Below are 16,785 nucleotides of genomic sequence, written 5' to 3' on the forward strand. Positions count from 1 at the left end.
GTGAAACCAAGTCATTTCTAAGATTTACTGAGACCTAATCACAATCTCTTCCTACTGTCCTGCCATGCTCTAATCACTGGAAAATTTGTCATTGCTTATTGTAAATCATATGGCGTTTAAACCAAAAAACCAGACTAGACTCAGAATGTCAGGGAGTCCCCAAATTATTTATGACCAATAGGAAGAATTTTCATCTATGCAAGGCTGGTATATCAAAAAAATATACAACCCAGTACTAGCAGTCATGATATACCTCCCCCATCCCCAAACCCCCAAAACTCATTAAAAACAAATTCAAAATTGAAAAAAAAGATAAAATCTGTTTTAACTAATCATCTCTCATCAAAGAAAGGTCTCAGAACAAGTCTTAGGTGTTTTTCTCAACTACTTTTTCTCATAACAAAACAACAACAATAATTGACCTTGGTTGCAATTATCCCAAATAAGGCCCCCAATGTACAAGTGCCTTTACTGCTGTTACATTATCCCTCATTTAATCGATACAGCCACAGCTTCATTCATTCAACATTTATTGATTTCATATCATGTTTAAACAAGTATTAACAGTAGTAGTTTTAAAACCTAAAAGCAGAAAAAAAACCACCCTTGAGAACCACAGTAAGTGGGCAAGGTTGATCAGTGAATGAAAGTTATTGGATAATGTTGGTGTTAAAAATAGAGGTATATACCACATGCTATGGAGGTGTTGAAGGGCTTCACGAGGATGATTTACATAAGCCAACTTCCAAAGGGTGGTAAGTGTTTATCAGGCGAAGTACAGAGGGACAGAAGCAAGGGTGGGCCCAGCACACACGGGCTAGGACGCACTGGGAAGCATAGAGATGGGCCCCCCAGCAGGGAGCAATGGTGGGAGATGAGAAGCTCTGCTGGAGGCCCCCTCAGCCTGGAGAGACAGGAGTATTTTTATAACTCATCTGTCCAAAAGGAGTGCCCTTTCTGTGTCCCACAAAGTCAGTTTATGTACTAGAGGCAGCCCTGAATGTGGGTGATGTTCAGAACGTGGGGTTAATCTCATGAGCTCTACAGACCCACTGTAGAGCTGGAAGCAGGAGAATGACTTAAACAGGTGGGTGTTTGTTTTCCTTTAAATTTAGGATCTTTTGCACAGTAATATGCTAATGTAAACAAAGGCTAAGGGAGCAAGACAGAAGTTGGAAGAATGTTATGCTCCTCCAGCGAGAAATCATGAAGGCCAGGTCTAAAGTGGGGCGGCTGGGATAGACACTAGGGATTGGCCAAATGGAGGAGTCTCTACATTGCCTGTAGAACATTTCTGCACAATTGCTTGTGGGTGAATGAACAGAGGTAGTCAGAGTAGGTCTGACACCCTCCAAAGCAACTACCAGCACACAAGTCTCCCCTGCTGAAGGAATGCTCTCTCTCCAGGAGTTCTGTCCAGCTCTGGAGACTGAACTAAGAACACACACTGAATGTCCAAATGGGCTTCCTTGTCCCTCAAGCTTATTTGCCTCCTGTTACTGTAACCATTCCAGTCACTCCTTGTTGTCAAGTTAATGCCCCTTCCATCTCCTTTGCTTGTTTCAAACCCATTCTTCATATTGATCTTTTGCCCTAATTTGAAGTTGACTTTGATAACGTGATCCTTGGCTCCTACCACACATAACTGGAAATGTATGGTCAGGGGACAAGAAGGCTGAAGTGGGCCAAGAGAGTCCCTCCAATCCCATGCCTCTCAGTCTGTGAGCCCCATACCAACAAGGCACAATAATCCTCGCTGCCGGGAGCCTGGGGAAATCAGGAAACTAACCTACCATTCTATTCCATGGTTTGATGAAGGTTTTCAGGAACCTAGAAGAACCCTGGGAGTGTTAGTAAGAAGCCTCAAAACAGACTCAAATGAATCACACCTAAGCTTATTATATCCAAATCCTTTTACAAACATCACAGCAAGTCAGTAAATGAGATTTTAATAAATCTAAATAGGAAGCTTTAGTTTCAGCCATTGGGATCACATACACATTTGAGACAAAATAGACATGGATTTGGGACGTTATTGGCAGGAAGTGACTTCTATGAGAGAAGTTATGAATAAGCACATTCCTTTTGAAGGTTAAGAACATTATTTTACATGACTTATCAAGTGGGAATATTCACATCTGTTGGATTTCAGAGTCTCTAACTAAAACCCAAGAACCAGATTTCCTTTAAAGCATGCCATCAATCACTTAGAGCTTAAACCAGGCCCCAGGAAAATAGTCTTTATCACTACGTTGGCTTAAATTCTGTCTAGAATGGGGGACCCTAATCCTTGTAAAACTAACCACAGCTGTTAGCTCCATAGGTATAAGCTTAAATGATGAATTCAGATAAATTAATTTACTTATTCATTCAATAAAGATTTATTATATATTTACTGTACTCAGATTCTATGTTGGCAATGAATTTAAGAATGAATGTAACCTAGCCCTTCCCTAAGAAGTGTATAGCCTTGTTGGAAACAGGTAACAAAATACAAGACAGTGGTTTTGCACTAGGAATCATGGAGCCTCAGAGCTGGGGTACCTAAATGTGGAGGATGGGAGAGGGTCTCACAAGGGAGGAAGAGTGTCAAGGATGAGCACGAGCCAGATGAAGATGTCTGGGAAATCAGGTGGGGTGCAGGGGAGTGACAGCGCTCCAGGCTGGAGGGGAGTGAGGAACAAGCAATCATCATGATTTTGATTAACTGTAAGCAGCTTGGTATTGCTAGTGAGACTAAAAAAAAAAAAAAAGTCAGTAAAATAGACCGAAAATGGAGAGGTCAGTGCAGGTCATGTTTAAAGTTTCTCAAGTTTGATAAGCTATAGAACTCTTTCTCAATACAATTTATTCCTGAGCCCCAATATATTAATGCAAGAAAATCAGAGAATAGGAACCCTCACATTCTCACCACTTGTGTCTGAGCACAGTTTGAAAATCACTTCTGTAGGAGGTCAGACAGCAATACATGTTTGCCGAGGGGAGTGGAGTGGTCATATTTGAATTTTAGCTCCATCACTTGAGCTACAAGGTAGAGAGCGGGGTTAATGATGCTGGAAGATTAGTGAAGGTAATTCATACCTGATTGAGGCAAAAAGCTGGAGGTGAGAAATATGTGAGGGTACACATGGCACAGGGGGCTGATTTATTAGATTTACTATGTGAGGGAGAAGGAGGTATCAAGGATAATGCTCAGAGTTCCAGCTTATGTAACTGGGTTGGAGACTACAGAAAGTACACGCAATTTATATATAATGTGTTTGAGTGTGGGGCAGGGACATAAATGGGAAATTTAGTGGTGAGCAGAAAATTGGACACGAGGAAATCTGAAGCTCAGAAGAGAAATTCAGAATCAGATGTATATCCGTGAGTCATCACCATCATCACCATCACCATGATCACAAGAACTGTTTAAGGAGTGCTTACAAAGTGCTTCATATGTACTCTCATGTATCCTTGACAGCAACACTGTAAGGGAGATACTGAGAGGAAGCTGAGGTCCAGGGAGGCTGAGTATCACGCTCAAGATCACACAACTAGGAAGCAGGAGATGTAGGATGCTTGGGTCTCTCTGGCTTAAAATGCCTGCTCTTCACCTTCACCACAGAGAGATGGATGTCTCCAGGGAAGCCTAGAGAGCCTGACCCTCAAGAGAAGAGCAGACTCTTTCAGGCAGTATCAGGATGGACAGAATGGTGGCTGAAAACACATACTCAATATTCCTCCTCAGAAACTGAACACATATAGATTCAGAGGCCAGGCATGGAAGTATTGATAAATGTGTGGAGAATCTCGGTCTCTCGCAAAAGAAAGTCATGGGAGAAATAAGTGAATTAGAAAGTCCTTCACCTAATTAAAGTATTAAAATGCAAGATTTTATTTTAAAAAAAACCCCACAATTCTGACAATAAAAAAACATCTTCCATTAGAATAACCACAGCCTTCTAGTTTGGCCTATCTTTACTAATTATCTCTAGGCAACTACATAACAAAAACATAACAACACTTGATAAAGGATAAATAAGCACCGGATGTAGTAAGGAAACTTTGTAGATCATGTGACTTTTAAAAAGTGCTCCAACACAGAGTTTTTATATTTTTTGCTAGACTGAATGAAAAGACACAGGCCTATTATGTAATTCAGTGGTCCATACATAAAGAACTATGAGAGAAATTCTTTCTGAAGAGTGATAAGGAAATGTCTGCACATCTGAAATAATTTGGGAAGCTTCCTTGATCTGTCAATGAAGACTTTTGCTAGGTCTTGTAGGTCTCCTGGGACTAAAGTTAGGGTCTAACTTTGCCCTCTCACATTTATTTATTATTTTTCAAAATAAGGATGTCTATTCAGGATGTCTATAATTTATTTTATAACACTTTGGTATTCTCAGTATGACACTATTGATATATATGTGCCAGTTAGTTTAACCTTTAATCCTAGGAGCTGTCCAGGAATGCACAGAACAAGGCAGTCAGCTGGAATTGTATTTGAAAGGGTCATACCCCAGAGTCTTGCAGAGTCAACCGCAAGTCCTTTGGATTTAGGTAGATGTATCCACAATCAACACTTCAATTATTATCAAACTGACTACAGGAGATTGGTCTTTATTGATGAACTAGTGCCTAGTCAATTATTATGGTAGATGTATCAATGGGTTCCCTTGGTGAAAACAAAGGCATTGAAAGATATGTAGATGAGCTAATATAGTTAAACACTTCTTAGTCTAAATAGACTGCATGGAAGATTCCATTGAAGCTTATATCCTGTACTTCATAGAGATGAGGCCCATAGTTTTATCCCCAATCATTCTGTACTCAGACACTCGATTAGGAGGATTTCTGATTGAAAGATGCTGATTGAAGGCACAGAAGCCTGTCTCTAGAGTATTGCTACGTCCACCTGAAGTGAATGTTGCATACATGGTGTGGTCATGGTCAAAATATCTAAAATGACATAGACCTATAGTTTCATTGAGTTTACAGAACAGGTTTTGCTCTTGATTTGCTAATAAATATCACACTGTCTGATTGAATCTAGACTTGGCTTCCTTTCATTATAACCTGGTAGTGAGGTTGTAGGGAGAAGTTCTCTCTCAGAATCTTCTTGGGTGTCCACCATTATCTAACCAAAAAAAAAAAAAAAAAAAAGAATACCCAACTGTTTTACCAAATTTGACTTCTATCAGTTAAAAAGAATGCTATAAAATGGTTAATATGATAAATCATCTCAAAGTGTTTTAGAAGAAGGTAAATATATATTTTTGTGATTAAGAAAACTATTCTCTGAATATATCTGTTTCCAAAATAACCTTCACCTTCTGCAAAATAGTAGGTCTAAAATAGTCTACATGGCTCAACAAAAGCATTTGCATACTTTAAGGTACAAAAGAAATTCTAAAAATAAACAATATTCAAGTGATAAAGGAACATCCTGGTTGAAATTTAAAATACACAGAGAAATCAAAGGGCAATGACATTTTATAAGATAACTTGAAATATAATGAAGTCAGTTATAATTACATTTTATAACTGCATTTTAAGAAGAGATAGAAGAAATACATTTGATTCCTTTCTCTGCTGCCAGCAATTGAATCTATAGTTCAAAGATTTGAATACATCATATTTTAAACAATGGATCATTTCAGCTTGTTTCAAAAGAAAGCAGAGATACTCAGTAGTGAGATAATTGAATCAATTATATTTCAACAAGCAATTTGGAGAAAGATCCCAGTCTGACACTTCAAAACCATTCTGGACCTCAGTATCAAATACCAGTTTTCACACAAACTAGCCATGACAACTCTCAGAGGCAGTACCAAAGAACCTGTTCATCAAGAAGCCCTCTCAGATGTTGCCATTTTTCCAAGTGGGGAATGGTAAAGCATCAATCAAACTTTACCAGGGAAATCAAAGATAGGAATTTGATCAATTACAAAATGCCCACAGCAGCGATGGGATCCTACACACACACTAAAAAATATACTGTACCCACTGATAATATTTTACCCTTTAAAATACTGTCCTGGAGCTTATACAGATCATGAGTTTGTACGGATAATACATTTTGGGTTTTTTTCTCTTTTTTTTTTTTTTTTTTTTTTTTGAGACATCATTAATCCTCCAAACAGTGAAGCAGGTATGGCTTTTCACATACTGCTATTTCACATATATTTAAAGTGAAGTGAGGTCAATTTAATTGAATTCAGCACATGTATCATAATAAAATATATGATTATTTCCCCTGGAAACCTGATATTGTTGAGAGTGACTAAGAATAAAATCCTAGTGTGTTATATTTTTCTCTTCTAGTCACTCCATAGTGGATTGTCCTAGGCTTGCAAGATCATCTACTCAGAGCTAGTAAAGCAAAATTAACATAGCATGAGAGAAAAACAATAATTTTTCATTTTATTTATCATCACCACCACCTATCCCCCACTCCTCCCCACAGGCATCAACAGTGTAGCAGCAGAAATCAGCACAGTCTATCTGGAACAGAACCATTAGGATCCCAAAACCATATAGAATCTATTCTGCAGAACAAAACTAAACTGACCTTTTATTTTTTTAAACCAAGCCCATGCTGGCCATGCTTCATAATTAGAAATGAAACGTAAAACTAGACTTGTCTTATCTTGCCTTTGATGTTCATAATATTCATGGATATCTAGCAGACATTTTAATTAAAAAAAACAAAACAAAACAGGACATTGAGAACCTGGAAAAGCCAAAATGGGCATGCAGAATGTCATTTCTCAAGACTGCTTTAGTCTCTAAGTATCATTACCATTTAGACCTACACAACATGGTAGTCACTTGGTACATGTAGCCACTGAGCATGTGAAATGCACTTGGCCCAAACTGTGATGTATTATAAGTATAAAACACACACCAGATTCTGAAGACTTTATTTAAAAAAAAATTAAAACATTGTATTAACATTTAAAAATATTACTTATATGTTAAAATGGTCATCTTTTGGATATACTGAGTTAAATATATTATTAAAATTGATTTTGCTTGTTTATTTTTACTTATTTTAACGTGGCTACTAAAATATCACTATTACATACATAGCTTGCATTTGTGGCCTACAGTGTATTTCTATCGAACAGCAATGATCCAACAGAAATACACAACAACCACTAAAATATGTGGTAAACCTTGTGGAAAATTCTACTATTTGACCATTTGGCTCAGAACTTGTAAAAACTTTGCCAGACAGCCTAAAGCAGTTTTAAAAGCATATTTCCTACTGAAGACAATGATGTTTTCCATATTCTAATGAGGGACATAACTCAAGGGTGTTTGGAGGGTAAAAAATGACAGGGAGACTTTGGTGGAAAAAACAAAACAAAACAAACTACCAGCTCAAGCTAACTCTAGCTCGAATTTTTCTGGTTCCCAGACCCAGTAAGTGATTTCTACTTCAGAGGAAAGCTCTCCTTCTTTGCACGGAGGTTCAAGGACAAACAGTTAAAGAATTGTGACCAGGTATGAACAAGTGAAGGAGCATTCCTAAAGGATCTGAGGTCCTGCCTGGTGAACAGCGAGGACGGGGTGAGATGAGGGATTCTTCACTGCTCAGGGCTCATGGGGTGTCTCCCCTCCTTCATCCCCAACCCTTTCCTTCCTTTCCCAGCTTGCTTGCGCCTACCCCCATCCATTTCCCCTCTGCTGGTTACTCTGCACACTTCTTTTTCCCCTCCCAATTCCAACTGCATCTCCCTCACGGTGGTCTTTCTCCTTTCTTCCTCTGACTTTCCTTTTCCCGTGAATTCCTTGTTAAATTTAGGTTAAATAGTCAGAAGGTGGCCCTGAAATATATTTTAATAGACTTTACATTGTCTCACCTTTTTTTAAGAAGACACAGGAAAGAAATGGGAAAAGAACTAAACATTCAGATACGTGAAAGGTGAAAGTGCTTTTTACTTCTACAAGGCTCCTTATTGGGCTCTTACTGTTTTCTCCTTTTTGCTTTTGTCCTTCATGGTTAGTGACCTTCCGCTTATCCCCCCTCCACCCCCTCCCCACAGTCCTAGGGTAATATGGGTCAAGACAAAATCTTCATCAGAATCACCTAAGCACTTTCCCAGGCCTCTCTAGACCCAAAATTGTATTCTTTGGGTAGGAATCAGATTCGTAGGAGTGTAAGTTAGCAAAATAAACAAACTATCCATAATCTTTGATGTTGATGCATGTCCTACAAATATCTAATATATCAAAAGTACCTACTGAAAAGTGCATTGGATGTCCTAAAAATGATAGCTTATAGGGGAAAAGTTCAATTATTGACTTTAGTATTTGGAAAAAAATTAAGAAAAGAACAGGCCCAAACTGACCAGCAAATATTATCAAAGCATTTTTTAATAGAATTCCTTTGAGGTTGGGGTAAGTTAATTTAAGATTTCTATTATGGGTTTCTTGGAATGTATTTCAGAGTCATTTAGCAAAAAGATTGACAGTCATTTCTCAAAAAACATGGTCATTCAACTCAAGTCATATATTTTACATTCTGCTGAAAGTGATTACACAAAGAACTACAAAACTGCTTAAGTATCAAAATACATTTTGCCTAATAAAACTTTTTGAAAGGCATAAAATCTAGAGTCACTTCCTCCTAATACTGTCTTCAGTTATTGTCTAAAATAAGTTTTTTGGTGGATTTTTCAACCGCTATGTTACACTAGTTAGCAAATTATAGTTGAATTTTAGGAATCAGTATGTTAATAAATTAGATCAAAACACAGGAAATTCTATTACAATTAGGGTAATGAATTAAAATTTGTGCTTTTGATGTTCCAAGGCTTTGAACTCATAGATCTTTGACATAATGTGTAATAAACACATATGTTTACTATTATAAACAGCCTCTCAATCCCCAAGAAATTAAGCCAAGGGAATATATTTCTGGACTGGAATAACCAATACTTTTATTCAGAAACAAATAAAATATTTTTATTTTTAAAAATAATTTCATCAGAAATTCCCTATTTTATCAAGAATAAACGTTTAGATTATCAATAGCCAACTTTATGTCACAACATAAACGCAGAAAGAGAAGCAGAATAATCACCAGTCATACCTTATTATGTGTCTGAGTCTGTCCAACCAGGATGAGGATGTTGGATGAGATGATAGACAGGCAGAAGTTAATCAGAATTATGGACCTCTCAGAGCGTATGTACCTAGCCAAAGAGAGAAAGTGTCCAACTTTAAAATTCAACGGAAAGATGAGAAATTCTCTTTTATGCAAATTGGTGGAATTCATCCAGAAAAAGACACTAACACGAAGCCTTTACATGAGAAAAAATATTTAAAAAGTTGTTTTTAAGGAAGATTATTCTTAGAGAACCAATTTTATAGTGACATATAATGTCCAAGAGACCTTCGATTTATTTTTCTTTAGACATTAGTGTGGACAACATGGCACTTCTGACAGAAGCTAAATTGCACACCTGTTATCACCATAACTTTTTTTACTAGAAGTATAAAATTTCATAGAACGATATCAATTAGTATCATTACCTTCCTATTTGTGTATATGTAATATGCTAATTATTATCATTTACATCAACCAGTAGAAACTGAAAACCAAAAAGAAAAACCCCACACAGATTCTAAAATATCCCCCTTATTTACTAGGAAGATGCCTTTACTTTCATGAAACCATGAACAATTTTCATCCACCTCTTCACTCGCTCAAGTATTTTTATATAGTTAGGCTGTTACTCTTTATGTTTTTCTTTTTCTGAATAATTGTTCCAAAACAAGAAAAAAGAAAATGAATCTTTACTGCTAAAATCTAATCCAATCCACAAATGATAATTCATCATTAGGCTGGAAAATTAGTTGGAGCCTGCCATATTTTACCTGTATGAAGAAGTGTTTATATACAGTCTGTCGTATAATTTTTAAGCACATCAAGAATGTAAGCCACGGAGAAAACTGCTCAGAATCAAATGTTCTACCAGCTGTTTACCCTAAAAAGTTAGCAGCTATCTTGCTTTACTGTACTCTGTGGTAAATCACTGAGTGACAGTAACAAAAAGTCATATTTGTTCTTGCTGTGTATTTGAGACTGTTCAATTTCTGTTAGAACATGAAATCACTGTCTACAGCCCACACCGTGGGCTTCCCTGTGCAGTGTTCCATGGGGGTGCCAGAGATCTGGAAGCACTCTTTGGAAGGTAAAAATCTATCAAAGTTCTTTCTCTCTGTTTGTGAGGAATACTTAGGCAGAGGTCCTACATTCCATCACATGTTTCAGAAAAGAAAGCAAAACAAAAACAAGAGTAATAATAAAATATACAAAGAAATTTTTTAATATAAAAGAATCTTCCTTTCTTCACAGAACAAACAAAATGAACCTAGATGGACCCTTAATAAAAAATGGCCTCAAGAGTAGCTTAATCTTGTCCTTGCATGCATCATCAGTATCTAAAAATATAATAAACCACACACTGGGATGCTGAAAAACATCATCAAATATTAAGTTGTTTCTTTTTTTGTGGGTGGGGGATGTATCATTAAAACGTTTAAGGGCTGCACACAGTTGACCCTTTATGTGATATTAAAGGCTTCCATGACAGCACAAGTACACAGATGACATTACTGAAAGGCTTTCATTGATATTATTTGCTCAGTAAATAGAAAAATCATGGTAATGAAGACCTAGACTGACCACCCTGAAGAGTCTTTAGATGTTTTCATTTTCATTAACATTGTGACATTATTGCCTTAAAAATTGCTATAAAATGTCTCAACTTTCAAAACTTTTTATAAATGTGCTTTATGTTTTAAACAAAATTTGTGAATGCATCATTTCAATACATGGATTAAAAGGACATGCTCAGTTGCTCTGTGATATAACATAATTCTACAGAACATTCTGTAGATGGAGAGAATGTAACAATGGATTCATTTTTTGATGAATATTTCTAATGAGCTACATGAGACATCAGAAAATTTCACAGTGGTATATTATATACAAAATAATTCTGATGTTCACACATTTTACACATCATTAGAAAAGCAAAAAAAAACTAAACCTTTTAATTAGAAAAAAAAGGCAGTAAGATCCTGACATGAGTATTATCATACAGGAATGTTACTAGGTAAATTTAATGTTTACAAAATGCATTGAATTCGTCATGCTACAAGATTCACTTAATAGTTTATGAATCTTGAAACTTCTATCAAATTATTAATATTACTTCAATTCTTCTACCTGTAGACAATGAGTTGATGGCCACTAACGGTTAGGAATTCAAATTTATATTGTTTCTTAGTAGTGTCTTCTAAACTTCTCAGTTTCATGTCAAGTTTGGATAGATCCTTTCAGGTGGTAATTCCTAGAAAGCTATTGCAATAGGTGATTTTCCTGGATTTTCTGGATTAGAGCAAACTTCCCTACGGACTAAATAATCCTGTAATTCTTTGATAAATTTTATATATCATTTATACTAGCAGTGTTTGTGCTAGCGTTAGCCATATGTATTGAGGCGTGAAGAGAAGGTGTAATTGGTGGCTGAACCCTAAGTACTGAGAAATGGAACTTGGTTCTGAATACTTCAGTGAGTATGACTTATGATGCCATTGATGAATTGTGATACTATTACCTAGTATCCTGGCCCATGAACACTGCCTCATTTCCTGAGAAATACCATTCAGGCAATTGTGGAAGAGAAAGTCTTCTTCCCAGCCTTTGTCTATCTTGCTCTTGTGTTACCAGGACAATGCCTGCTTGACTGAGCCCTGAACCCTGGATTCTACTGTCTACAATGCTATGCCTAGAACAAGCATTTCTTTCATTTCATGAGCCTGGTCATATATTATCAGATTCCCTCATTTGGTATTTCACTACCCTGCATGGGAAGGCAGGACCTCTATTATGTATCTGCACCAATGGACTAAGAATGTGTACATATTTTATTTTTGTATGAAGCATGAAAATCTTAATATCTTTGACAATATAATATCCTGGACAATTAATTTTTGTCCTCAAAAGAGTAAAAATTATAATGGAGAACAATGATTTTTTTTCAAAAATAGGATGTTAAATCAAATGATCTTTCCTTATTAAATTGTAATTAATTTTTCAATGAAATTGTTTTTTATCTTAAGTAAAAGATAAGTAAAATACTAGGCCCAGCTACCACTGCAATTTTAATATTTCAAATATGCAGGAAATAATACAGAATTATTTATCTGCTAATATGGTAACTGTTTTTAGAACATTTTAAAGTAATCAAAATGGATATAAAAATGTTTAACATTTGAAAATTTATTGGGAAGTTTAGTTATATACTAGTTATCAATAGGTCAGTAGACATAATAAACTTAACAAGTCTAATTCTCATTAACAGAACACGAACAAATCTTAGAGAACTACTAAACTTTCATACAATGTCAAACAGATGTAATTTCACATATTATAGAACAGTATTTTTCAATCACTTCCCCTTGTTTATGTATTTTTATGACTTTTTAAAATCAGTTTGTCAAAATCTGACTTATTGGAAACATTCAGCTGAGAAGTCTTTTCTAAAGCTTTATGGTATTGTATTAATGCATTCATATTATAGAAGACTTTACACATTGGGACACACTGAAAGCATGTGTTTAAAACTTAAGCATTTGGAGGCCATATTTCTATAACAGATAAATTAATTTGACTGTACCATTAAACTCTCAAGCTCAATAGCAGTTGGGATAAATATAAACAACACATAGACTGAACTTGGGGTATTAAGAGTACCATGCTTGGGGGTAAGCAACTTGTTGATGGCTACTATCATTTGAATTGGGAAGAAAAGTGTGTGTGTGTGTTTTGTTTACTTTCCCATTATAGGAAAATACAGACAAGAAAATTAAGTAAACACTTATTTAGTGTTATTGAGCTCATTTATTATAGCTCAATCACGGCAATTATAATTCTGTTTTCAAAGTACTTCTTTCAGTAAATTAAGAAAACATGAGACTTATAATAGTTATTATATTCCTTGATTTAACTCTGAATAACTGAACATTCCATTTCTAGTGTATTAATTGATTACATACCTCCATAATGCTGCATAGACAACTGCTAGGGTGATCAAGGCCAAGCAAGAAAGGCCACTGCCTACAATTAGGGTAACTGAAGGTGTACTAGAGGATTCCATGATCTGTAAATTAAACAAAAGAAGCAAAAAAAAAAAAAAAAAAAAAAAAAAAGAGAGAGAATTTTTAAAATAAATTAAAATAACTTCTAAACTCAACAAAACTATCCTAACACTCAAAAATAGCCAATATAGTTGTTATAGTAACCAGATAATTACCCAGTAACCACTCTGTTCACATATTCTCAACCTCTAAAATGACTAATTCTAGCTACTCCCTCTCTCCCACCGTGAAGTAATGAAGGCCTTAAGAGTTTTCAATGCTTGATTGTGGCATATACCCACTTACGGCTTTCTAAAATAAATAACTGAAACTACAACTTTGTCAACATTAACATGTTACATTTTATCTAGTTGAAATTTGAAGCAGTATTTATTTTTCTTCAACTAACTACAGTTCAGTTATTTCACAAAATGTATTTCGGTGCAATTTACTTTGATCCTCCCATTATGTTATCCAAATCTGGTACCTAGATATTGAAAATTTTTCAAACTTTCTGACTTCTGACAACTTTGTTCTAAGTCAAGTATTCTCTCATTTAATTTCACTAGCTTGGCCTCTAAGAATATAGAAGAAAATCAAGTTTCAAGTGTAAGACCTTAGAATATATTTGTGATTTTTTTTCTGTGAACAAAATATATAGAGATAATCTTCACAATGTCAATATTAGTCTCTAAATACTTGACCTTGAAAAATAAGCTTTATATCTTTTAAAACATATATAAAGATCAAAGAGATTTCTTTCTTTAGAGACTAACATGGTACTAACTAATAAAATCTGTTTTTCATATTTTCAGTATTGGAAGTTTAAAGAAATGCACTTTAAGATCAAGTGTGTTCCAAATCTTAGATATGTACAATCAATTTTATAGGCATTTTTGGTTATCAAAATAAGTAAAAAGAGTGATGCATATTTAGGCCAGATTTAGAGAGAAAGTCACATTTTTCGTAATAATTATTCTTCAGCACTTCAATTTCTGAAATAATTTTTCAAAGTACATTTGATGAGAATATTATTTTTTCTTTCAGACAGTTTATACAACTGTCTGTTTCAGAAACTAGTTTTACAAACCTATATACTTCTAAGGAATGATTTTACAGTTTCTGACAGTCTCTGCTTTCATAAAAATTTCATTTAATTAAAAAAAAATAAATATCCAAGGACACCCCAGAAAACCTGTACTGAAAATATCCAACGCAGATATGCAATGTGTTTGGCTATAGTGTCTGGGGTCTTCATTCTACTACCAACAGTAACCTCACAAATTCCCCAGAACAGCTTTAGAGTTCTAAAATAAAGGTTAAGCTGACAAGTATTTTTATTTGAAAGTTTGCAGCATATTAGCAATATGATTGGAGCACATCCTCAAAACTATACTGCAGAAATTTCAAGTTAGAAGACATAAAATTGAGTAGAATTTAGTTATAGCACACCAACTAGAATTCATTTCACCAAGCTACTGTAGCTAAGGAGGAGAAGAACCCAATTTTGCCACCCTGCAACATTTTCCATTTCCCCATTTAAAATGTCCCTGCCTTTGCATTAAAGCCGTGTTTTCCCTTTGTTACTTACTATTTCTCTAGGTTGCTGAGCCAAAATGGCGAAGGTAGAGAGACGATCACATAAGCATTTCGTATGGGATGCATCGGTAAGCACAGTTTTACATCCCTGGGTGGACCAGGTTCCCAAAGACTCGTTCCTGCAAAGGGTGGGGGGGTGGGGGGGAGATCAGGATAAATACGCCTGACTGCCAAATCCGTAATGAAGAAAATGCAATTTAATTGAGAGAATCGTCTACTGTAATTCCCGTACAGGGGGAGAAAAAAAAATCTACTTGTTGTTGAACAGGACGTAATTTAGATGCATCTCCAGTAATGCAAAGCGAGAGTGTTTGGAGAAAGCAGGCGGGCGGCGGTGCGGCGTGCAGAGAGCTGTCCAGCGCCGGAGGTGCTGAAACCGGGACTGGCTCTGTCCAGCCCTCTGCGAGGAACGGCGGCGGCGGCGGCACGAGCAGCCGCCAGAGCGCTGGCAGCCACTTCCTATGCTCATCGGATCGTTTCAAACACTCAGAGAGTGTAAGGAGGCTTTTCACATTGCATACCAGCTCTGATTCCCGTCCCGTATTTTTGGATCGTGAACGCTGGCTTTTAAACCGAGGATTTCTCTGAAAAGCCTGCCTAAAAGGTTAGATAGCTTGTGTTGGGTGATATAGAATCTTCTCTGCTGGCTAGGGATTTTTCCTCCCTTTAGAATTAGCTGCTGTGAAAATTTCACCCTGGAAATGGGAAGCAGCAGCGGCGGCATCAGCTGGCTCCGACTCTCATTGCCTTTGCCTGGCATCCAGGGGAGGGGTGGGTTTCAGACACCAGCTTCCCACTCCACACTTCACTCAGCACAAGCGCCTCTGAAGCCCTTGACGTTTCTTCCCCTCACCCACCTCTCTGCCCCGGGGTGGAAGCATTAAGCTAACCCCGAGTCTGCCAGAACATTTAGAAGAATAACCCCACCTCAAAGTCCGGTAGGAAGGGGGAAAGAGGGCCTGCTTCAATCTTCCCTTTGGTGTAGCCATTCAAAATTCTAAAGCATATGGTTTCTTTCCCACCCCAGCAGAACAATAAAAATGGTATCAACCTACGCCTTCTTGGTGGGGGGTGAAGATGGGGGAGAATCCTTCCACCCCCGGCTCAACTACTCTACAGGAAGAGGAAGAAAAAAAAAAAAAGCTACAGAGTTCAACCAATCAACTTTATTATCATTACACGTGTTATATACTGAATGCACCAATTGTCACCTCCCCTCTCCCAGGCACGGAACTCTCCAAGTAGCAAACCTCTGTGTATGTGTGTGCTTAAATTTCAAACCAAGTTACTATCTATGTTAAAAATGACTCTAAAACTCCAGAAGGATAACACATGGCTTGATGTTAATTTTGATATGGTACTTTTTATTTCATCTACTCCATATCTCTGAATGCCTAAAGCTATTGGGTTAAATATGAATGCAGTCTATTTCTGAGCTATTTCAATGACAGAGGTTTCACTGTGACAGCTGGACTTCCAAGTTGAGCTGTAGAATATAATTCACATTATCCCTTTTTGGGATTTAGATGCAATATCTTTTTAATATTCATTAATTTGATTTAAATATGACTTGATATCACTAATATGCATGACTCAAAATACTCTTAATTACAACTTCTTTTAAAAAGGAATAGACTATATTTGGGGAGAGGTACAAAAACATTATACCTAAGTTCACCCAAATACTTCTAAGTATTAGCCAATTAAAAATTTGGTAGGTCTCTTTTCTTTCTCATGATGTCATACAACCATGCAAAATTATATATATATATATATACATATATATATATATGTATATATATGTATATATGTATGTGTGTATATATATATATATATATATATATATATATATATTCAGTTATATCTAAACCAACTGTAACAGCATTAAATTCCAATTCTATTTAACCAGAGCAGCACTTCAATTTATTTCATTGGCTGACTGTCTCTTATTGTCTTGTGACAAACAGTTAAGGCCAAATAAAAAGCATTTATCTCAGCTGATTAAAGTTTAAAGAAGAAAGATACATTTAAGAGAATCTGACA

At 36.1% G+C, this 16,785-nt stretch overlaps 1 protein-coding gene across 3 annotated transcripts in view; it reads right to left on the reverse strand.

Moving 5' to 3' along the window:
* ADGRB3 (adhesion G protein-coupled receptor B3) overlaps window positions 1-16,785 on the reverse strand; it is a 794,502-nt gene that overhangs the window by 135,796 nt on the left and 641,921 nt on the right. For all 3 annotated transcript variants that reach the window (XM_007166663.2, XM_007166664.2, XM_007166665.3), the window contains 3 exons: window positions 14,735-14,861; window positions 13,063-13,166; window positions 9,086-9,188 (listed from right to left, as the gene is read on the reverse strand). In XM_007166663.2, coding sequence (XP_007166725.2) covers window positions 9,086-9,188; window positions 13,063-13,166; window positions 14,735-14,861 — 334 coding nt within the window. The remainder of the gene's footprint in view (window positions 1-9,085; window positions 9,189-13,062; window positions 13,167-14,734; window positions 14,862-16,785) is intronic.

Source organism: Balaenoptera acutorostrata, chromosome 14 (assembly GCF_949987535.1).
Source record: "Balaenoptera acutorostrata chromosome 14, mBalAcu1.1, whole genome shotgun sequence".
NCBI lineage: Eukaryota > Metazoa > Chordata > Mammalia > Artiodactyla > Balaenopteridae > Balaenoptera > Balaenoptera acutorostrata.